This window comes from Leptinotarsa decemlineata, unplaced genomic scaffold (genome assembly GCF_025532065.1).
Source record: "Leptinotarsa decemlineata unplaced genomic scaffold, Ldec_3_MD MMD2_tig00026328_RagTag_RagTag, whole genome shotgun sequence".
Taxonomy (NCBI): domain Eukaryota; kingdom Metazoa; phylum Arthropoda; class Insecta; order Coleoptera; family Chrysomelidae; genus Leptinotarsa; species Leptinotarsa decemlineata.
In genome coordinates this window covers 6557058-6581984 of record NW_027412688.1, presented here as the reverse complement: position 1 = coordinate 6581984, position 24927 = coordinate 6557058, and the positions used below count along the sequence as shown (strand labels likewise).

The following is a 24927-nucleotide window of genomic DNA, read 5'->3' as shown; positions in this document are numbered from 1 at the left end:
GGAATAATCATGAATACTCTCCAAGAAATCATTATCTATTTATGGTATGTAACACGAACTTGTGAGCTCTACTCCCGTGTCTGCAATACGAATACTATTGAAAAAGATATCTTGCAACAGTCAATCATCAACATCAAAACCTCATCAATCACCATTGTCAGTTTTTCGTGAAAGCCGAAACCATCAACAAATTGAAAATTCCCCCGAATTAATTTAGCGACTCAAAAGACACGTGTCGGACGTGTGGCGTTCATCTCGCATAGGAAGAGCAGAACACTGAAATCGAGTGTTTTGTTTCCTGCTGCTCAGTTCCTGCAGCAACCTGCAAACACGGAAGCATACTTTATTGCCCACTTTGCTTAAACAAACACTTAGCTCGACTTTTGCGGTAATTAACTCTTCAAATTCACTATCGACGGTTTCCGCTGAGATGGATAAAGAAGTTTTATCCGCATGGGGTGGTTTTATTGAAGACTTCAGATTAGATTGTGGTGTCCTGCAGAGATGCATTCATTGATATGGGGATGTTGTATTGCTCTTGACTTTTATTAGATATTGTTCCTTTATTTCATTATGAGCCAATATATATTATTATGGAAGCATTTTATTCTAGCAACACACAAACATGGTCTTATTTAAAAAGCGTTTGAAAGGTATAAATGTTTGATCGAAGGTAATAACGCAAGACCTTGAACTTTTATTAATAAATTATAATTTTTTAACGAAAACTATATTATTAAGCAATATCGTGTGAGCAAACAGCTTGGTTTTATATGTTGCTGGTTGCTCAATTGGTATTGCTAAAAAATAACGTTCTCGGATTAAATTGAAAGAAGAATATTTTTAGGAGAGAATAATTTTTAGAAAAGTAATGTTCAGGCTTTCTACTTTCTTTACTTCCTAGAAAAAAAATGGGAATATTCCAAAGAAAGGAAAGAAGCAAATAATTTCAGAAAAAACTCTTCACATAGATGTATAATCATGCAATTGAATCACTTCGAGACACAAAACTGAAAAAAAAACCTCGAAACAACTACTTTCATATAAACATTGAATCACACAAAAATACTTTCAAAACAAGTACTTTTATATGAACGTTGAATTATACAAAACACATTCTCCTCTTCAGTTTGTACTTTGAACGTCAGCTATAAAATTGAATCAGATATTATTTAGAGGATTGCTAGACAAGATAGTAAATGGAACAGGTGAAATTTTACTTACATGAAACACTGTCATTCTCATTGGCGGACATCCGATTGTCTTTCCACCATCAATCTGGACCACATTATAAGATGAGATAAGATATATATTTCTTCTTTTTAGGTATAGTCTATCCATTCCCAATTGGAACGGCATTAAAAATAAGAGCACTACGAGGGGTGTTCATAATCACTGCCTGGCAAATGGGAAATGTATATACTACCAGTGCTTTTATGTTCAAAGCGTCGCCCAGATAGTTAGTGAACGTGCTATCAAATGTATTTGAGAAATAAAAGCTCGGCTAGCTGGACTGGCTGAATATCAATTATTTGGCCGCTTCACAATGTCGAGGCGGGAATTCCTTCTCTGTGCTGTTCCAATTGGTATTGGAAATACTATACACATGGTATACATAAGACAGGTCAATATATAAAACATAAAAGCTGAAAATTGAAGATAATTATAGAAACGTATACAAATACAGTCATAATAATTTTAAAAGTAATATAAAAAAAACATAACTCACTTTTCTTTATGATTTAAAAATTCACTTGAGTGAATAAAAATTGTTGTACGATAAAAATTTTTTCAATTGTATTTCATACTTTTTGTGATCGGGAATATCTTTAATTTTTCCTGGAAGGTGGTTGAAAGCTATTGCCTCGACATATCTTGGCGATTTTTTGTATTTCGTGAAATTACATTTGCTAACATGAATTTCATGATTTTGTCTAGTGAGGTAATCGTGTATTTCGTGAGATCTAGTGAACGATGGCAAATTTGAGTGGATACAAGACAGTAATTTATGCAGATAGACAGCTAATTAACGGAAAAACAGATTTGAACAAATACCGCTAGAATTTTATTTTTAAAAAAGACTTCTCTACATGATTCGTTGTATTTTAGATCGAAGATTAATTTTACAAATCTATTTTGGATAACAAAAACTCATACTACTTCTGGAGTACTCAATTCATTCATAAAATTACGATCTTATGTCACGAATAATAAAAAAATACTGGTACTCATGCCATCAAAATGATATGCCATACAAAATGAAATAAGTAAAAAACTTTTTATGTTAAATGGTTCCATTGATAATAATAATGATAATGATCTAGATGAGTCTAAAAAATAAAAAATAATATATTAAAAAAAATCAGTGAAGTGTGGCAAGTCGTTTTTCTTTCAGTCTCTTGTATCTGCTCATTGTTTTGGTGAGTTTTATTTCACTCACATAGTAATTTTAATTGTCTCAGTACAGTTATGGTCTCGTTTCATCATAACAACGAATTGAACCTGCAAATTTATGTAGAAAGTTGTATTCAAATCTTTCATTAATTCACCGGTTTGAAAAAAAATACCTATGAATTTTGTTTTTTTTACGTTATCGATTACAAGTATCGAGTCAGGATTATGATGATTGATATTATGAATTGAATGAGGTGGTAAAGCAATTTTTGAATATTACAGATCACTGAGTGTTGCGGTTTTTCCAAAATCGTTTGTATTTCATATCTTTGTCAATAGATTGCTCTCTTCTGAAAGAATTGCTAATTCAATAAGTTCTGTTTTTGAGTTTCCTAGGCATGTTTTCATGCAATTGAAAATGTTCAACCTTCTGCAGATATTCTGCAGATATTTTTATATAGGGTCTTTGAACAGGGACTTTCCGAATTTTGACAAATGATAACGGTCATTTTGTTGAAGCAACATCTGTCAAATTAATTGACATTTATTCAGTCTGTTTTATCTAAATCGGTGTTTTGTTCGGGTAATGTAACGCGCGCTTCGCCAATTTTTCGGTTGCGATAATCGTCCTACCGCAATGTCATTCGCAATGTGGTGGATACATTTGAGTCCACTGGTTCAGCAAACGAACGATCAACACTCGTACGTGGACGAAAACATCGCCGCTGTCTGTGGGAGTGTGCAAGAGAATCCGAGGCAGTCGATTTCGCGTCGCTCACAAGAACTCGGCCTTTCGCAGACCATAATTTGGCGAATTTTGCATCGTGACTTGGGCCTTCACCCTTACAAAGTTCAACTAACTCAGGAACTGAAGATAAATGATGTGTGTTCACTGAATGGGCTCTAGAGCAGTTGACAGCTGACTCTAATTTTCACCGAAAAATCATCTCCAGCGATGAAGCCCATTTCTGTTCCCAGATCATCACCCAACAGGTACCATAGGCGACTTCAACGCAAAGTCGCACGGCTGGAACTGCAGGAATTGAAATCAAAGAGGCAGACAGCTAGCGAGAATAATAGAAGAATTCGAGGATATTATGGTAGTAGCATCAGAATCCCCAACATATTACCCACGAGAAGACCAAGTCCCGGACATTCTTGACGTCGCGATAGTGCAGAACATCACTACTACTAGACGCAGGATCATCAGACCACAACCCCATTCTATTTACAATAGGAAGAGGTGAAGTGGAACCAGATAATCCAACAAAGAGAGTCATCGACTGGAAAAGATTCCAGCTCACCATTCACGATACGATAGGAGACATACCAGGTATCGAAACAAAGACCGATCTGGAAAACGCCACACAACAGCTGCAACAGGCGATCACCCAAACAATGGAAAGAACCGCACGGGAAGTCCCAGCCCAGAGCTTCAACTTACAAGAGCATCTCCCACCAGAAACGATAGAGCTCATTACAATCAGAAGACGCCTGAAAAGACGATATCAACTGACTCGCGCACCAATGGACGAAATGTGTATGCAAAGAGCCGGCAGAATACCGCGAGAAGAACTAAAAGAAATCCGAGATTAACAATGGACAACCCGTCTGCAAAAACTAAATACCGAAGACACATCTGCATGGAGAATGCAGAAAATTCTTGGAAGGGACCTCGAAAGCCATGCCCGCCAATACACGGCGAGCAAGGAATCGTCTAGACGGACCAAGAGAAAGCAGAAGCATATGCGGACAATTTCGAAAAGCAGCGTAGAGAGAACGACATCCCGGTCACGGATGAAGTGAAAGAAATAGGGACATAGGTAGAAACGACGCTATGTAGACTCAGAAGACGAAGAAGGGACAACGCGCAACTCCTGGCACCAACATCTCCCGAGGAAGTGAAAGATATCCTACGACGTCTAGCTACTCGGGAAGCCCCAGGCCCAGACCAAATAACAAACCGGGCTCTGAAAGTCCTACCACGGAAGGGTATAGCAGCTTTAACAAACATCATAAATGCTTCACTCAGACTGCAGCACTTCCCGTACCCGTTTAAGGAGGCGACGGTTATCCATATCCCGAAGCCAAAGAAGAACCACCTATTCCCAGATAACCATAGGCCAATCAGCTTAACCCCTTTTTTAAGCAAAGTGGCAGAACGTGTCATCCTGAAAAGATTAGAAGATCAAACCAACGAACTAGGAATACTACCACACGAACAGTTTGGTTTCTCGACACTCGACAGAGCTGCAAGTCCTGACGGTAGTAGACTTTGCCACGGAAGGCTTCAACCTAGGCAAAGGAGCGATTTCCTTAGACGTATCGAAGGCATTTGACAGAGTCTGACGTGATGGACGTCTGGCCCAAATGGTCAACTTTGGCTACAAGAAACCAATGTAAGATTAATCAAGTGTTGTCTAGCTAACAGACGATGCCGCTGCAGAGTAGGACAAGAACTCTCAACGATGCCATTACTGGAAGCAGGGGTCCCACAAGGTGCAGTCCTTTCGCCAAACCTCTTCTCGGTATACACAGCAGACGTGCCCAAGTCAGAGAACAACTTCAACAAGTTGGCGCTTTACACGGAAGACACAGCTCTGCTGGCGAGCCAAGCAGCACCTCACTTGATACTTGTAGCAACAGGCAGATAGATTAGAGGTATGGGCCAACCTGTGGAAGATCAATATAAACCCTAAGAAAAGTCAGGCAATACTGTTCCCCTGGAGAAAGGTGCACCCGGAGGAAACGTCATCTTCAACGGACAAGAGATTCCGTGGACCAACGAAGCTAGATACTTGGGGTCAACCTAGACAAAAGATTAACGTTCAGGTCTCACGTACGGCAGAGAATAGGAATGGCTAGATCTGCCCGACAAAACTGATTACCAATAATAGGTCGAAGAAGCAACATGAGACATAAAGGGAAGCTGCTGATAATAAAGACCGTAATACTACCGATAATCCTGTATGCATGCATTTCCTGGGACCAGTGCGCAGCTACATACAGAAGACAGATCCAGTCGTTTATGAAAACGTGCGTAAGGGCCGCCGTAAACGCTCCAAGAGATGTACTGAATAGGTACGTATTCCGGGATTTAGACCTGAACATACACTACGTGGACGAATACATGAGGAAACATGCAGAGGACACGTTCGACAGAATTCGACCGCACGACAATCCAGCGCTTAAGCAACCTACATAACGCAGGGATGACCCCAGATTCCGAGAGAGGGATAAACACAGAAGGCAAACGAAGCATAACCAAAGATCACCCCCCGAGAGTCAGCGTCAGACGGCTCCGGTAAGTATAAAAATTTCTCAACCAGACTTCAAATTAATATCATTTTCAGATTCCCTGAGAACCAACACTTGCTCGCGACTGAAAGACACTCGTCTCCGGTTAGTTTTTGGGGAACAAATGCAATAATTCAGTTAAGAAAGTCACGATGAAACAATTCAACAGACCAGAAAGTAAAAGCACCTAGAGTCTGACTTTCGACCAAAGTTGAGTCGATCAGTAAGCTGAGGAGTGCTCCGGAGAAGCGGGGAGGATAGACGAAATGGGATGTTCTACACACATTAACCGTGTGGGAAAGATTTCAACCCAGGGCACTCAACCCAAGAGGGGGCATGGGGGGGCATTTCTGTATGAATGGGCACGTGAACAATTCAAATTTGTAACGATACCAATCCACACGAGATCCAAGAACGTTCAATGTATCTCGAAAAAGTCATTGTTTGGTGTGGATTTTGGGCTGTCGGAATCATAGGTCCACATTCCTTTGATTCATGTTGTTAGACACTCCATTGAACCATTCAAAAGGTCATTTACATATACAATAGCTGAAAAGGAAGGTGGTTCAGCTGAAGCTGAAACTGAACCACCTTCCTTTCGGTCGAAATCTGTTTTCAGTTTCAGGTACTGCCTGAAAGAACACCTTCTGAAAAAATAATAATACCCGAATATCTTCTACGGCTGTTGCAGGCCATAGCTAAAATATTTTTAGTATTCTTATGTTTGTATCGATATCCGCCTCATCTCCTCTCTTTATTCGCTATCAAAATTACAATTACAATTTTAGTTCCTTTGTTATTTTTTTTTTGTTTTTCATCTTTTTCATCTTTTTTCTGTAAGGTGCAAGAGGAAGAATGAACAGCTTTGTATCATATTGACAAATTTGTATTTTGTTTTTCTTCATATTGTATCATGTTATTTCTGCTGTCAATAAATTCTCTTATTTTTTTTTCACCGTAGTGTGCGCTGGTCAGGCCCTATCCCCCGAAGCTCCGATATATTCGGTAGGGCGCGCCAGCATTATCAACCAATGACCACTCCCCACACCGTGGGGTAAGTGATAATTGGGTCCGAGAATCACGTGCCCTGAGCAAACGCAGTGAGCCAAGAGTGACAACCTTCTGCACCTGTGCGGCTAAGATTTCTGCCTTAGTGCGGCAAGCCGGTATGATTTTAAGATTCGAGAGTAGAGAGGGCATCATTCCACCAAAGACTCCAATAATCAGAACAACCATCTGGACAGAGTTGTCTGGATAGAGTCTCCAGAGTTCGAAGGAATCTCGATATTTTAACCGTTTTTCCTCCTCTTTTCTGACGATATTTGTCTCGCCAGGAGCTGAAAACTCCACGACAAATATCGTTTTGCTCTGGTGGTCGAGAAGGACTACAACAGGCTTATTAGCTTGTATGAGCCTGTGTCTCGTCAATACCGTAAGAATGCCGTAGATGGTAATAAAGCACTCTTAGGGCCGCTTCATGTCGATGTATATAGGCCGAGACCGCATATGCTGGACATGCTGATAGCAATTGCATTAGGGCCTCGGGCGCCTCGCGGCAGGCCCTGTATTATTATTATTATTATCATTATAAGAACGTTGGTCAGGCTATCATTGTCAACGGCGTGCACTATAGGTCGATGATTACCAACTTCTTTTGGCCTGAATTGGATGATCTGGATCCCAACATGTGGATCCAACAGGACGGCGCTTGTTGGAACCACATGTCACATTGGATATTCTGCACAAGCGATTCGAGGTCATGGCGATCCCACCTGGAGGTGATGTGATATGGCCACCGAGACGTTCGATTTGACCCTGATAGATTTTTTTGTTGGATTTAATGAAAGTTAGTCACAACGACTAGTAACAACTCAGACAACTTGTGCTTTCAACAACTCCTGAGAAAGCATTTTAATGTCACGTAAAATCTGCTTTGAAAAACATGTTAATTATATTCATGAACAGAAAAGAGGAGCCACTTTCAAAACTGTTTCAACAATATCAAAATCATGAATTTCAGTTATATTTACGTAATATATAAAATACGTAAATAATGTTACCATCTTTAAATAAATTCAACACAACTGAAATCGCAGTGAATTCATATATTATCGAATTATGAATTTATGACGGTTCAATTCCAAATGAAATAACCAAACCGGTGTTGAATTGCTCTCCAAATATTGTTACGGGAAATATAATATACGAATATTATTTTGAATTAATAGGACTTCAATAATAAAACACTGATGTACGCTTCATATATTTATTTACAGTTCGAAAATATTCATATTTGAATAATATATAAACAAGATAAAAACAAATCATTTCATTGATTAGCAAAACGGTTCGTTAAAATTCAACCGCAAGAATCAGTTCACAACTTTTCAATATTCAAACTATAGATAAAAGAGGCAGTAATTTTAGCACGGTTTAACGAACAGACATACATTATAAATAGCAGCAAGTCATGTCAAATATAAATTAGTCTCATGTATGCAGTTTTAATAAATCACATCTGAGTCACATATAAACAAATTATCCCATACGATTATTAACCGTTCCCAAAATTAATACCTCGATTAGTTAGCGTAACTTTAAAAACTATGGAAAAAGTATACAGGTGTGGAACAGAGAAGGAAGTGGATTAAATTTACTATCTCAATCTTTAAGCATATTACAAAAAATCCTGAAACATTTCTACTTCAAATTCAAAAATTTCATCTAACTTCGTGAAAATCACGTTCTTAAATTTATCTTCCCAGTACTGAGGATTGCAACCGAAATATTCAAACGAAACGTAAAAGCTTATGATACATCATACAAAAAGTTTTGTGAAAGTCCTTTTGAAAATGTTCAGATTCAATACAAAAATTAACATTGAAAATACCTGATTGTCAAAATTCATAAGAACAGTCAAAAACCCAGAAGTTCACCCGATCTTACGCCACTTGACTTTTTATATATTTGTGAAAAATTTGGTATATGAAACTTTTTCTCGGTCATAGACGAAACACCAACCAATCGGATTTTTTCAATGTTGATTTTTGTTTTACATCTGAAAACAATTTCAAAGGCAAAGAGATTTAAGACAATTTCATTTCGAAATAAAATCTCAAATATTCATCTCTGCGATCTACCTACACCGTAGGTTCTAGTGAATGCTTGCCGGAAAAAAACTATTTCCCTGGCTAATACCACGATGGATATTCAATTATATTCTTCAGACATTTATGCAAGATACCTCACGAAAATAGTCTCGCAGCAGGACCATGCTGAAGTCTTTTGAGTAGAGATCTTTCGGAAATTTAGGTGTTGCAATCCTCTCCCAACTAACATTTTTAATTATAATTACGTTATTTTGTCCTTGATTAGGTGGGAGATCTTTCCGAATGAAAACATGTTTACGTTACATTAACCTTATATTTACCAACGCGGGAAAAAATCGAAGTAAATTAGATGTCGAAAATTGGAGAATATTCTCCATAAAATATAGTCTGGTCAACAAGTGCATTATAGATCAAACTTTTTTCTCAGCCTACGGGAAATATGAGAGTGTCATTCGTTTCGGAATAGCATGTACACGATTTTTGAAAAAATCAAGGGCCGCTTGTAAAAGTTGCAAAAGTTATAAACAATTAACTGAAAAAATGGGGTCCGGTTTTTTTCAATTATCTCGAAAATTTCTTACCTCCCGGAACTGTAGAACCAATATTTGAAATTTCCCCAGAGGGGTACCCTAAAACTGGTACTCACTCTGGCTTGCGCAAGACACGACCATTTTGAGACCTTCAATAATAAATATTATTTCAACTTATTAAATATCAAAATTGAGAATTGAAGAAATTCAGGCACCTACTGGATATATGAGAGAACAGTAATCCGCGGTCAAAGTACCCGTTTTGGGACGTATTTTCAACCCTCTGGGATAATCATAAATATTGGTTCTACAATTTCGGGAGACATACATTATTTTGTGAAATTTCTCCCTCTTATTGAATCTTTTTTTGCAAATAAACAAAACCCATTTTTTCACTTAGTTGTTCATAACTTTTGCAATTCATGTAAGCGGCACTTGAATGTTTTCAAAAACTCTTTCACATACTATTTCGAATTAAATGCCAACTCGTTTATTAATTTGATCTGAAAAGCAATTGTTGACCAGATTAATAATAGTTTATGAATAATTGGGCTTTGATAACCTTCACCTAGTCAATACTACCTAATATTATTTCAGATCATCTCGTTCCTTGATGACTTCAAGGCACTCTTGCAATTAAGTATAGCTGCTTTTTGACATCATTTTCACCCATTAAAATTTATAGATTTTACAGGAAATTACTTCGCGATAATCGTTCTAATTTTTGCCATTTTTGCCACCCATGAGTTAGCTGATTCTTTAATCTGTTTTCCATTAACCAGTTGTCGCACCCCTACGAGCGACAACCCTCAGAAGTCGAAACTTGTGCGAGCTATATTCAATTATTCAAGGCAAATATTATCACATTTTTTCTCTCTGAAGGCGTTTCTCCTCTTTGAAATATATGATCCTTAGTTGTTAGTTGGGTGAAGATTTTAAATTTGAGGGCGGAATTTTTACGAAATATTAATTGTTAGCTCTTCCACACTGTATAATTTTAACTAAAAGAACACCGGTATTATATACACTGGACGAAATAGCACTGCAGTAAAATATATAAAACCCAATAACACTTCACGTGTCAATAATGCGATACTACAGCTGCCGGACTGTGTACTGGCCGGTGAGAAGCCCCCCCTCAAGATGTGCAGTAGATATGTAGAAATCTGTTATCAGTCTGTTAGATTATTCGAGCTGTAAACATCCAAATTCAGGACCGTATTTCGTTAGTGATGGAATTCAAAAGTAAATTGCAAAAACATATTGTTAATACTTTAAGCAGATACGATTTCTCTCACCGGCCATGACCCAGTCCGGTAGCTGTAACATCTGAGAAATGCTAACCTAAAAGAAATTGATTTCGCCTTTTCATTGCTACACCACACTAATTGCTGGATAATGTCAATTCTATATATTTTGTGTAATCCCACTTTGAATATTTTTATGAACGGAATCATTCATCTTAAATAAAACTAAAAATAACAATGAAGATTTCCAGGGCCTGGTTTTACAATCAAAACAAATCATTTATCCCTATGAAATGAAGAACCAGTTAACCTCCAAATGAAATGTAGATTTTCAATAAACGACGTCAGTTTTTCAGACATATTTTGATTCTTGAATTTCTACTCTACACTAGTTTAGATCCAAAATTGTATTCAAGGACTGTAGCCCGAATCTTATAAAAAAGTTTTTTCTTAATCATTTTGTTGCTTTTGACAAATTGGGATTGCGATATATTACAAGTTGGTGACTCATTTTGGTTTATTTTTCAGATTATTGTACATCTTAGACTTAATAAGTTTATAGAAGGAAATATTTGACATTACTCAAACTACTCAAACTATTGTGATTTGGGTAGTTTTCAAAATAACAAATAACTGAAAAGAGAATTACACGAAGTGCACAATCATATATTATACCTTGTATCTGACGTTTCTAGATTCTAGATTTTTTGGAAAAATAATTACCTACCACATACTACACTTAACCTACTTATCACAAGAAAATATTGCTAACCTATTCCTGTACAGTACTTAAAACAGTCATAGATATTTCAAGATAAATATAAAAATTTACAGAATAGGCAAAAAAGTCGAAAGTCAATCGAAGAATATTATAACAAACTATCTACTCGATATACTCCATATAAATTGACACGGATCACTATGAGACATATTACCACAACTTGTATCTGATGAATTCTTGCCAAAAATGAAACTCAAACTTGGTTGACATGATGAGACAGTTAATCAAGTCAAACTTTGTGTCAATGTTCTACATTATGTGCTATCCGGGTATATACATACATAACCTTGAAACTTGTATTCGACTTTTTAAAGAAGGTTTTTTAGAGTCAATTGTACATTACACTTTGTGAACTACTAGACTTTTTTTTATACACTTACCATCTACTATTCACTACCAGGGGCCTATCAAAACTATATCATATCAGCATAAAACATTCAAGACATTACGTACAGGGTTACATTTAAAATAATACTGACGACTTCGTTTGTGATTTCTCTCTCTCGTATTTACGAAATTGATATACACGTGACGTCTCGAGATTTGGGATTCACAAACAAGCAACAATTGAGAATCACAAACTGCAGACACATTAACGATAAAAAGATTCTACAAAGTGTCAATCTTTTAGAGTTCAGTCAAAATTCCAGCTAGTTAAGTTAAATTAAATTAAGTTAAGTTAAGTTAAATTACGTTAAGTTAAATCAAGTTAAATTATGTTGAGTTAAATCAAGTTAAATTAAGTTAAACTAAGGTAAATTAAGTTGGGTTAAGTTAAGTTGAGTTAAATTAGGGTGAGTTAGGTTACGTTAAGTTAAGAATGGACTAACCTGTTGATGAGAATCAATAACGCCATCCATGATAATTAAACAATTTCCACAAACAATCTTTATATTTAAACGCGCTTCGCTAACACCGTAACTTTCCCGGTAGAAATGAATAGTACATACTGGGCTACACACTATTTCACTATTAACCAATTAAGTAAGCTACCTAAAACTTTTGTATATCATGAATAGTAATAATAGTGTTATTCAAATAAATCCAGTATTTTCTCTCTATGTTATTTGATGTTCCAATGATAGCATTAAATACGACAGGAAGGTCATTGACAAAAATCCTAAAGAAAAATTGGTAAACCAGTAGCTACTTTCCAAGAATTCTAAAAAGCTATATTCATTTATCTTTTTCATGTTTACTGAGCATGACATGAAACTAAAAAAAATCAATTATTCCTGTATCAACAAATTTGTTTCTGAGATATTATATGCTTTTTGGCCCCTGGTAGTAAATTGCCGGTAAGACGGAGGTTAAGAACTCAAGAAAAGTGGGAATTTGTCAATAAATTTACACCTTGAGTCCAACTAAAGACAAATAAGTGTTATTGGGTTCTCCTCTGTCACTAAAACGTACAAAAGTAGATTTACAAAATTATTATCACAAAGTAAAACTTGCCTTCATCATCGACTAAGGCAGATTATGATTCACATAATCGGAATCGAACACATTCTGCTGAGTGTGTTCGATTTCATCTTCCTGGTTCAAAGCAGTCATTGGCCTGTATTGGGGATATTGGGGATATTGGGGAAAACGGATAGGATGCCACGTGACCGTTCATATTGCATTCTGCTCCATTCATATTGCAGTTTGTTCTGTTATGGCCATGGCTACCCACGGGGGGAGCGGGAATTTCTCCCATGTAGGTGGATATATGAGCTCCGTTATGGTACCCAGCTTGCACTTGGTTGTGGTTGTACTGGCGAAAGTAGTCCAAATGCTGCTGGTGCGATGGATGATACCGTTGCGGATGAACGTAGCCATACGAATTTACTGGGTACCGATTGCACCCATTATAGTTGTAGCTTCCATGCCCAGAAGATGATATGCTTGGGGAACTCAGGGGTAAATTATTGAAATCTGTTCCGTTATAGATTTGAACTTGTGACGGTTCCTTTTTCACCGTCATCTCTGGTGGTGGAATTTTCGGGGGGGAACCTCTGAGGGGGAAGGGGGGTCTGCTTGGACTACCTCGGGGGAGGGTTTCGAAACTCTTACCTTCCGAGGGGCGGTGGTGGTCCTACGGGCGATTACATGGTTACTTGTTTTATTGGTAGTGCGGCATTTTGCTCTCCTGTTTTTGAACCACACCTGGAACAAAAGAAAGGTTATCTACTCATGTACGATCGAATTATGATTTAATTTGTCGCGAAACAGGTTAAATATCATACAGTGAGGACATTAAAGTTCCCCCTATTCTCTTAACTTTTGAACGTCACTGGATATCAAGGTCGGATAAACTTTATATAGAAAGGAATAGTTTATTGTACTGTGTGCCGTCAATTGCCACCAAAGAAGTCTAATAATTCAATTCTCAAAGGAAAATTGGGTCTGGTAATACATCATTTGTATCTCTAAAAATGACTTATTTTTGCAAATCGGACAATTCGCTCCTGAGTATTTGACAGTTTCACATAATTTCCCAAAATCTGCGACCATGATTTCAATAAAAATTGTGTTCAAAACTAACTTTAGTTAATTCCAATATATGTTCCAATTGTTGATCATCAATAATGTCAAAGTTTTTTACAAATTAATTTCATACAATGTGTCAACCTTTTCCAGTGAACACATTTCAGGAAACAGTATTAGAGAGTGATTCGGAAAAAGATAAATAGACAAAAAGCAAGTAAGGTGGTCTGAAAAGTTTCCGACATACTCTAATTTCAACTCTATACACAGCGATGCTCTCAAGTAGTGTGCAAATAGTACTTGGCGTTTTTCTCTGCAAAATAATTGTTTACAAAGGTGATGGCTTCTTCATTTGACGGAAATCTCTGTCCTCCGAGGGCAATTTTCAGATGAAGGAACAAAAATAAGTCACCTGGGGCTAGATCTTGTAAGTAAGGCGGATAGCCAAGCAGTTCCAATCGTAATTCGTGGATTTTCGCCATAACAACCGCTGAGGTTGTTATGGCGAAAATCCACGGTGCATGGCATTGATGAAAAAGAATTTTTTTTTGAAAATGTGGCGTTTTTCTGCAAGTTCCGCCTTCAGCTTGTCAAGTAATAGTGCGTAGTATGATCCTGTCATGGGTTTTTCTTTTTGAAGAGAATCGATCCCAAAAAACAGTCGCCATCACTTTCCCAGCCGAAAAACTAGTTTTTGCTTTTTTTGGAGCCGGTTTCCACTTTGCAGTCAACTGTTTGGACTGTATATTTCGTTCGGACGTATAATGGTGTATCCAAGTTTCATCTACAGCAATGAGTCGGCGCCAAAACTCCAATTTATTGTGCCTAAACTGCGACAACAAAGCGTTGGAAATGTTCATTCGAACACCTGTTTGGTCTAACGTGAGCAAACGCGGCACCCAACACGCGGATCGCTTTCTCGTGACAAAATATTGATTTAATATGCGAAAACACGTTTATAGCCTCTGCTGTCTCTCACTTTAATTCGGCGATGGTCTAGCCAAAGTGAACTTTGGCGATGTTCTCGTCAGTAGTTGAAGTTTTTGGAAGTCACGAACGTATATAGTCTTTCAAGCTGTTAGACTGCTTTTAGATTCAGCTGCCCAAAATATCGCTGTAGTATCTGATTCTAACTCACTTTTGATTTGCGAGGCGTATTGCCTTTCATAATCAAATATTTAATGACAGCTTGATAGTCGATTTTGTTCATTTTCATAAAAACACTCATATCTACTCACTCAAACGACTGTTACATGACAACTGCGCATCTAAAATGACTGAAACGTTAGTGAGAAACAAATAACAACAAACTTCAGTATTCCATTTACGAGAGCTTCTACCTTCATGTTGGGGTCAGAACACACTGTAGTTGATCTGTCGTGAACACATGTATTTTGAGAATGGCACACACAATGTTACCGCTTGGGAGATATTCTGAGTAACCACATTAGACGATGGCCCGCTAGGTCACCTGACATAACACCCCTAGATTTTTTGTGAAGATTAACGTAATCTGAAGTATACATCGCATAAACTCAGTTCATTCCGGAAATCTCACGGGGTATAGAAAGTTTCAATTCTCTTTTCTTCGTTAATCTGATTATTTCGATGGACTCTGATTACCTGAAGAATATGAATTAATGATGCAGCCCTCGCCTTTCGATGTGGGAATATAAAGATTTATTATTTGGACGACACTTGGAAATATATGGCAAGACAAAATCATTCCAAGGCTGGTCTACCGTATTGAAGTCTTCTTCTGGAAAAAGTAAGCGACTATTTATTACCCACATTGGAAGTGTTGATGGTTTTCTTAAGGGCGGTTTATTGATGTTTGAGTCAAAGCATTCTAGCAATTACCATAAAGACATAAATGATGATGTGTTTGAAGAATATTTTAGGCAAATGTTAGACCTCGTTTCACCTAACTCTGTTATTGCGATGTTTGATCTTCCTCATGAAGGTGACCACCTGGTGATCAAAACACATGTCGAGGTGTTAAAATAACGTTTTGGTGATGGGAAAACAATCCAGTAATATTTATTACTACACCAAAGGTTTCAAACAGTGCATCACAATTGCGATGATTAATGCAAATCATCATTCCAGAGAAGTTGAAAGAATACCAATTTATGCATAAAAAAAGCTGAAATCTATGAGTGGCTTCAACATAAAATTAAACCACTTGACGAAACTATGGTTCAAAACGATGTTCAAAGAGAGCTCGTTTCACGAAATATTCAGTCAACAAGATGGCACAGATACAAACCATCGCGAACTCAATCCCATTGAACTCGTTTGGACTCAAGTAAAGGGTTTCGTTGATCTAACCTGGAACCAACACTTGAACAAGGTAAAAAGGAAAGCGGAGGTAGCACTGATGCCCGCCAGACGCACCTATGGAAAAACATGGGGGCTAAAACCAGACATGGTATATTGGCTATACACGATGGTGGTTAAACCCATGATAACATACGCATCTCTGGTCCGGTGGTCAAAGATGAAGCAGGCGACCGCTATCGACAAACTAGGCAAGGTGCAAAAACTTCCATGTTTGGGAATGATGGAAGCAATGAGAACTACCACAACAGCTGCATTGGAGACACTCCTGAATCTACCTCCTTTACACTTTGTGATAATGGGGGAGGCCAGGATGGGCCAATGCAGACTGGAAAAATCACCGAACTACAAAAGATCGGACCAAACAGAAACTTTGGAACATGTGGAGGAGCACATATTGGATATGTGAACGGACCACATGACACCGAAGTACACCTTTAACACAAACTTCACGGCCAAAATCATAAGCCATGAAATGTGGAAGACCATTAGTCATCCCGAAAACATGTTTCCGTCTTTCAGGCGGAAGTGTATGCTATCTTGCTGTGTGCAGACTTATTAAATTGAGACCTCAAAGAAATGAGCGGATCAATATTTTAACAGACACCAAGAGCGCACTAGGGGCCTTGACAAACCCGAAGGTGACATCAAAACTGGTCTGGGAATGCCATGAAGAACTGAATGAACTTGCAAACAGGAACAAATTAACTTTGTACTGGGTGCCAGGGCATTCAGGAATCACAGGTAATGATAAAGCTAATGAAGGCGCTAGACACGGATCATCAACTTCATATATAGGTCCTGAACCAGCTATGGGGGTACCAAAATCATTGGTACGAAACCAGATTAGGACATGGTACAATAAGAAGCACACAGAGTACTGGACAAAAGTACCTAGCAACAAACACAGTAGAACCTTCATTAGGAAACCGTCCGAGAAAAGAACCGAAGAACTACTTCAATATAGTAGGGATCGGCTCAAAATAATTACAGGGTTACTAACCGGTTATTGTCCGCTTAGAGGACACCTGAATAAAATGGGGCTGTACAACGGAGACCTCAGCTACAGATTATGCAACGAAGGGACAGAAACAGCTCCACACATCTTATGCGAATGTGAGGCACTGAATTACAGGAGGCAGGCAATATATGGACGTACAAAATTACGTCCAGAAGAATATGACGAACATCCAACACGGAATCTGTACAAACTAGTACAGGGAACGAGACTGATGGAATGGGTGTCATGAGAAGTTAGGAGAATAAACGCAATGAGCCCGAGAGGCTGCAGTGTCTGGAGACTTGGACTAAATGAACAAGTCAGACAGCTCCCAAAGGACAAAAACAAGGGTTTCGTTGCAAAAATCGAACATGTCAAAATACCCTTCGAGGAGTCCTTGAAAATGTCGATTTCGAATGACGCAAATGTATGGAACATGTTGTATAAGAAAAGAAAAACATGTGGAAAGTAGACCATTCAGTTGAGGAAATTGTAGAACTTTCAGTCATATCGTTCGCCGAAGATTTATTGATTTCATCTGATGATCACACAACCATATTTTCTGCTTATACCTGAAAGGGATCTTCTCAAATGAGCATACATATTCATTACGTATATATTTTACATCGATATGTTACAAATGTTACAGCAGTATAGTTATAGCAAGTATTTTTGACTGAAATACTCAAACGCATGTCACTGCAGGTAATAAAACGACCCAAAAAGTCGTATAATTTCTGTTTGCGACCCGTTTACAACAAAAAAATAGGGTGGATACGCTAGAATACTATAAAACCACCAAAACCAGCTGTGGCTGTTTTTTTTTTTTATAGACGTAGAACCTAATACCTCAATCCAATTGAGGACGTAACAGGTCAATGTATTTACAGTGTCGAATATGCCTACCAAATCCTTGAAATCTCTAATAACCCCTGTAATATTTTACGAGCTATGATATGTGACAGTTACCCAATTTGACCTTGAAAGGCACCGTCAGAAAATCAATTCAACCCCATCAATCCCAGCCTCACTAATTATTACGGCACTGATGTAACGAATCCAATCGCACCCCCTTGTGGACCGAAGTGTCACCGTGTACATTGCCTAACTGTACACTAGTAGACAAACAGCAGCTGTGCCGTATGAAAAGACTAACTGGACTCCAAATTGAATCATTACCGATGGGACGGCAAACAGACCGCCCCTCGTATTATGCCATTGTCGTTGCCATACCGCAAATAATGCCCCAGAAATCTGGACTATGTTGCAAATCACGTAACATATGGGTTTGCGTCTGACGAATATATACGTTCAATAATAACAAACAAATCTTTTGTTGGCTCGTCACTGGTTGAAATCTATTATTAGGAATGTTGACAGGGTTTACAGATACCGAAAAGCGCGTGAAATTCGAACGATGAACGAGTTTCCGAAGACTAGGCAAGATTCTATAAGTTATGAGCGCAACAGTTCGATGGGTTTCACCCAAAAATTATGTCACGAACTCTATTATTTTTGACCTTCATTGACAAAAGACAGTGGATTTCAAAGATGCGATATGAACATTGATTTAGGGACTCCTGTCGAACTTCATTCGCAAGTCGAAAGATCTTGATCATGCCTTCCATACTTATCTTGGAAATGGTGGGGAAATATTGGAGGGAAATTTTTAGTACACCTCGACGAAATATGAGAAATAAGCTCAATATAAGTTCACTGATTCCAATATCATCCAAAATTGAGAGATATTTCATATATAATGGAAAAAAATGTTCAACCATTTGCCAATTGAGATCAAAGGAATAACTTGTTGCACTAAATTTAGAAATTCCGTAGAAAACTTCTGATTTCAAAGGACTATTATTCTTTAGACGAGTTCTATTCAGATAGAAATTCAAAGTCTATGAACAATTAATTTTTAAATTTATGTTTGAGTAGCAACAAGTATTTAAACTGTGTGACTATTTCATCTTTTTGTTTGATATACACATTTAGCTGTAAACTGAATAGTTTGGAAATGTTTACGAAGTAGATACTACTTTTATTTTCTGTGCATTCACTTTCTATATTATTATACTTTATAGTTTTTATATTCTTATATCTACATTTACATGTTGCATGAGAATATTTATTATTATTTATTTCAATATGTAGCGTTTATAGTTTTACTTTCTGACTACTTTTTCATTCCAAAATTCTGAAATTATCAAAAGTTCAATTACTACTTTTCATTTGTATATCACCTACACCAGTGTAGGTAATAACCGACGGCCTTAATGACTTTATCAATCAAATTTTGTTAGACCACGTCGATTTGGTCATTTAGTAGATTGTGCTTGTGTTGTGAATTTTCAAGGATTCCAAATAATAATTTTCCAGATTTTTTCATCTTGTCCACTTTATCTTTGGCATCAAAAATGAAATTAGATAACTTGAAGATTTTCAGACCCATTGAATCAACAGAGGACTGTCCTATTCTGCAGAAGGAGGTAAATTCGATACACGAATGGTGCATACTAAACTAGCTTCCACTTAATATTGAAAAATGTAAATTCATGAAATACACCTCTAAACACAACAAAATACAGTTTGACTATGCAATAAATGACGTCATATTATAACAAAGCACATAAACTAAAGATCTGAGCATCATAATCGATAAGAAACAAGTCTTCTGCAAAAAGAATGCTTGGATTTATCTTCAGAACGTGTAGAGACTTTCAAAACCAAGAATGTTTTATGCAATGTCCGATCTCGTCTGGAATATGGCTCCCTAATCTGGGCACCTATATACAATGTGCATATACATCAACTCGAATCTTGTCAAATAATTTTTATGAAATACATGGCTTACAAACTGGATGGAGTTTACCCGTCCCAAAGAATTGATGTTAGAGTGTTGCTAAATAGCAACATAAATTTGCCCTCTTATCCTTAGAAAACAAGAACATATTATGCTTGTATCGTTATATATAAATCGATTCATAATCTGGTAGACTGCCCAGATTTATCCCAGCTAGATTTTCACGTACCGAGACGATGTAGTAGAAACGAAATCTTCTTCTATTTGCCTATCCGAAGAATCAACGTGTTAATAAAATCCCCAGTTTATAACATACGTAATAAATAATAGTTTCTATTCAAATGTGATACTTTTTTTGTTCCAGTTGGACGTTTCAAGTATATAATTCCTCACAAGTTCTAATTTATTTATACTTATTCATAGCTGTAAACTTAATTGTATTTGTCTTTTAATTGGGATTACTCCTGTTAGACAATAAACCCTTTTTTTAATGCCAAAGATAGAGTGGACAAAATGGAGAAATCTGGAGTTTATAAGCTCCAGGTGTCCGGAGTGTAATAGTGTTTATGTGGCAATGTGGCCGAAATTTCCAAAAACGGTATGCTGAACATGAAAGGTCCTTCAGACTAGATAAAAATGAATCGACGTTTTTGAACCATTCCTTGGAGTGTAACCACAAGTTCTCGAATCTAAACGATACGGAAATTTTGCGCTATGCAGTCAAGGGTTGGAAACTCAATTATTTCAAATCCTTGAAGATTCACAAACATAAGCATTGCGGATGACTTAATGACTAAATCATTCTGGTCTAACAAAATTCAGGTAATCAAGTCATTAAGTACCTACAGTTGTGTTACGATGTGTTAGGGTTAACATTGTTAATTATTTTAGTTTATTCCATTCGTTTAGAAAGTGTCCTTGTAGGACGATATAAAAACATAGAAAGTTTTTATTTCTCATTTATCATTTGGAAAATGTTTTTTGATGAGGAAAGAAGTGGCTCAATGATTTGATATTTGATCCCTTCTCAAGGAAATTGATATTATTCTGGCCCAGCAGTTGTCTGGAGTAGATTCAGCAATCTGCCCTTTTTATACTTTGGTGAATTTTCAACTACTTGTGTAGTTTATTGAATTGCAGAAGATTCTATTATCCAGAAAATCAATTACTTAGTTTGTCCCTCAGTACCTTCTGATAGAAGAATATTGATTATAGATATCTAATCGACAATTCAAACTATCTAATAAGTTTTTTTTTTATTTTTTTCTTCATTTCTTCAGGTTTATACAAATAAACATAGAAATGCGTCAGATGCGTCATGAAAATACGCATTACAAAGGTTCTTATGGTAAAATAACATTAAAATAAATAACAATAAAAGAGAAGAAAAAGCGGATTGTTCACACATACAGATTGAAATTCATATCAAAAACTGCATTGGATATAATAAAAGTATGATGTGGATAAAGATCGATTAGTGCGGGTTGAAGTACTCATTTTTGAATGAATTCAGACTTGTCAGGTTTCTTATCTCGGTAGGGAGATTATTAGATGATTTTATTGACATAATGTGAGGACCTTTTGAAACAATAGATGAAGTGGAATCAAGATCATCTGATTTTCGCGAAGTTTATATCCTGTAGCTCGACTCAAGTCTTTTCTGCTTGTGAAGTTCTCATCGTGTGACTTCACATTAGATACACAGTTAAGTATGACACTATAACAGATGACTGTTAGAATTTTGAGATTTGAGAATGAAGCCCTACATGAGTCTCTGGAACCTTTGAAAGTCATAACTCTTAGGATTTTCTTTTGGAGAACTAATAATTTATTGATTCTGGTTTAATTTCCATTACGAATGATGCAATAATGGAGGGTAGAGTGAACATAGGCATAGTAGTAATTGAAAGATATTCAGGGGAACTGTTTTTCTAAGATTCCATAGAACATAACAGTTCTAGATAGATTGTTAGTTATATAGTCTACATGATGCCCCCAAGTGAGGTGCTATTCGTTTTAGAGCTTTTTAAAACGAGGCCATTTCTGTAGCAGTGAGATTTCATATTATTAACTGAATTTTTGGCTTTTCCTGAGAGTATAATGATATCATCAGCGTGTACGCCAAAGGAGGTTTCGTCAGCGAATTGGGCAGTGAACTTATTTTTGTTTATAGTGCAGAGATCATTGCCGAATAAAATAAATAATGTTGGTACCAGAACACTTTCCTGGGGGTTAATTTATTGTAGATGAGAAATCGACGAAATATAACAAAATTTTCTGCAACCCTTCCTTTCTTACTAACGCACCACGAAATAAACATAAAATTCAACGACCCAATCTTCTGTCGGCCATACATCAAAAAATAATCTCTTCCGCATCTAAAAAACTAATTTTTATAGCGGCAAAGTGAAAAGTCTAGCGAATCGAAACAGGGGTGGTTTCCCATTCAATCTGTACAACCACCGCACTGGGATAACTGTATATATTTTATTCAATAGAACAACACAATGGGCCGAACATGCTGCGAGGGGGCTGTTTTCCATTAGTTCACCGGATTAACGAGGGTTGTTCCGGCAAAACACCCCGCCCTTGCCTTCACGAAACCTCGGCGGGCATTGCAGATACCTATAAAACATCTATTATCGACAGAGTGAGGGGACTAATGTAATGGAAATTGATAGGGGGAAATTGGTATGACAACTGTCCATCACGGTGGGTTCGATGTGACATTGTGGAAGTCGTTCGTTAAGCCTGCTTACAATTTTTATATCAGATCTGGGTTAACAGCATTTGGTGACTTTTTAAGACGTCGATCAATGGAATTAAGAAGATGAAGTTACTAATAGGGACACTTGACTTTGTATGCGTTTCATCCAAATTTCTGTAACCCCCTCTTGTGGTTGGTCATTTAGAAATTATATCCTTTTCAAATGTCGGACTAAAACCGTTAAAATGACATCGAGACACCGTATGAATCGGCCGAATGGAATCAATATAATCCAATGATACAATGTTATCTATTTCAAGTAGTAATTTGGATAGCGCCATTAACAAAATGAACTCACTAGCAACAATTCATTTCTATCTGAATAGAAATGAACTTTAACTTGATACAAATAAAACTAAAGCAGTGCTACACCACATAAGGTAAAATATGTTAATATGGACAGTATGTGAAAGCCAAATGGATTAGATTCATTATTTCGGTTACGGTACATATGTTAACAAAATCCCGAAACACATCAAATTCAAATTATACTTTGACATACTTTAACGGAAAATGCTACCCCTACCTTCAACGGATTAATTGCACGTAACAGTAGTGTAGTGATTTCAAAGAAACTTCGACCTTGAAAACTTTATTCTATGGTTCAATAAGATCAAAGTTAGAATACGCGTCAGTTGTGTGGAGCCCCTTTCATCAATATCACATTGATATAATAGAACCAATTCAAAGACGATTTTTAAAACTGCTAAGCCTAAAAACCGATGGCATTTATCCTCCGATAGGAACAACCCACTCTGAATCGCTACAAAAGCATAACTTTTGCAGTCTCGAAAAAAGGCGTGAATATTATAGTGTTGCACTAACCTATAAAATTATCAAAAGCATAGTTGACTGCCTAACATTACTGGAAAAGTTAAATATTTACATTCCTAGAATCTGTTCCAGGTGTTCCCGAGTGCTTTCTATATAAAAACATCTCGCACAAATGTTCTGGAGAATTCTCCGATCCATACCATGTATAAAGTGACAAATTCTGTTAGCGATAGTTTAGATATATTTACTTGCAAATTCTTGCGGTTCTTGTTGAATATTCTTCGTGAGCAAAACAATAGCAAAATCAATACCCCTGACCGCTCTGGACTGAATGATTCCGTACAGCCCATCTCGTCTTATGTTTGTAAATTTTTTGCTGGAAAAATCCTCACTTGTTTACTTTGTAGTAAATGTTCAATAGGTAGCGAAAACTTATGTGAATTTCTGGAAATTCATCTAGCTTTTCCTAATATGACTAATAATCAGTTCGTGCAATGCTTATTGTTAAATCATCTGAAAATGGAATTTCTAACAGGTGATGATCGAGTGTATTGTCAAACATGCGCCAAACTAACTGACTGTTATAAGGAAACAAGTATAGCTGAGGCATCAGTCAATCTAATAATAACACTGATGATTTTCAAACAAAACTCAACCTCTAACGGAAGCAAGAAACTCTTTGAAAGGTTCGAAATAGATGAACATTTCAACCCAGCAGACCACTATCATAATATTCATGCAGTCATTGTTCACTGTGGATCTTGCGTTGAATTTTGTCATTATTACGCCTTGGTCAAAGACGAATCGGACTGTATTTAACATCTACATTTGTTTATCGTGGCAATAAAATTGTAAATTGGAACACCCTAAAATTCATGACTACATATCTCCACAGAAGAGTAAGTTTACAATGACGATCACTTTAGATTCGAACTAGATTTATTTATGAATAAATTAATAATCTATAATTATACATACTTCTCTCTCTACTTTGGATGGTCGTTGCTTCCTATCGTCAGGCGCATTTGACCAAAATCTCCTTCTGTTTGTTAACAGGAGCTTCGTTGGGGGGCGCAGCGGTCTTGCAAGAGGCAATGGTACCACCCATTTTTTTCGAACTTTATATAATAAAAAACAGTAGTTTTTTTCAAACATAACAATTTGATTTTTTGAAGTCGCCTCCTGCCTGGGAGACCTTTTGGTATTTTTCCACATATATAACCCCCTTTACGTGGTTATCCGAACCACCCTGGCCTGGATACCGGCGTGAATAAAGGGGGCCATTTATTTATCACTTTTTTAGATACTCACACATTTCAAAATTTAACACAATACGAAAAGGAGCCCCACGATAGCACATGGCATCCGCGTACCTTCTTTGTGGACATGTCCACCACAGAACTTCATTATACATA

At 37.0% G+C, this 24927-nt stretch overlaps 1 protein-coding gene across 2 annotated transcripts in view; it reads right to left on the bottom strand.

Annotated features, from left to right (window-relative positions):
• Window positions 1-7943: 7943 nt before the first annotated feature.
• LOC111507512 (uncharacterized) overlaps window positions 7944-24927 on the bottom strand; it is a 48383-nt gene continuing 31399 nt past the window's right edge. For both annotated transcript variants that reach the window (XM_074181985.1, XM_074181984.1), the window contains exon 5: window positions 7944-13507. In XM_074181985.1, the coding sequence (XP_074038086.1) occupies window positions 13322-13507 (186 nt within the window). In that variant the 3' untranslated portion in view covers window positions 7944-13321. The remainder of the gene's footprint in view (window positions 13508-24927) is intronic.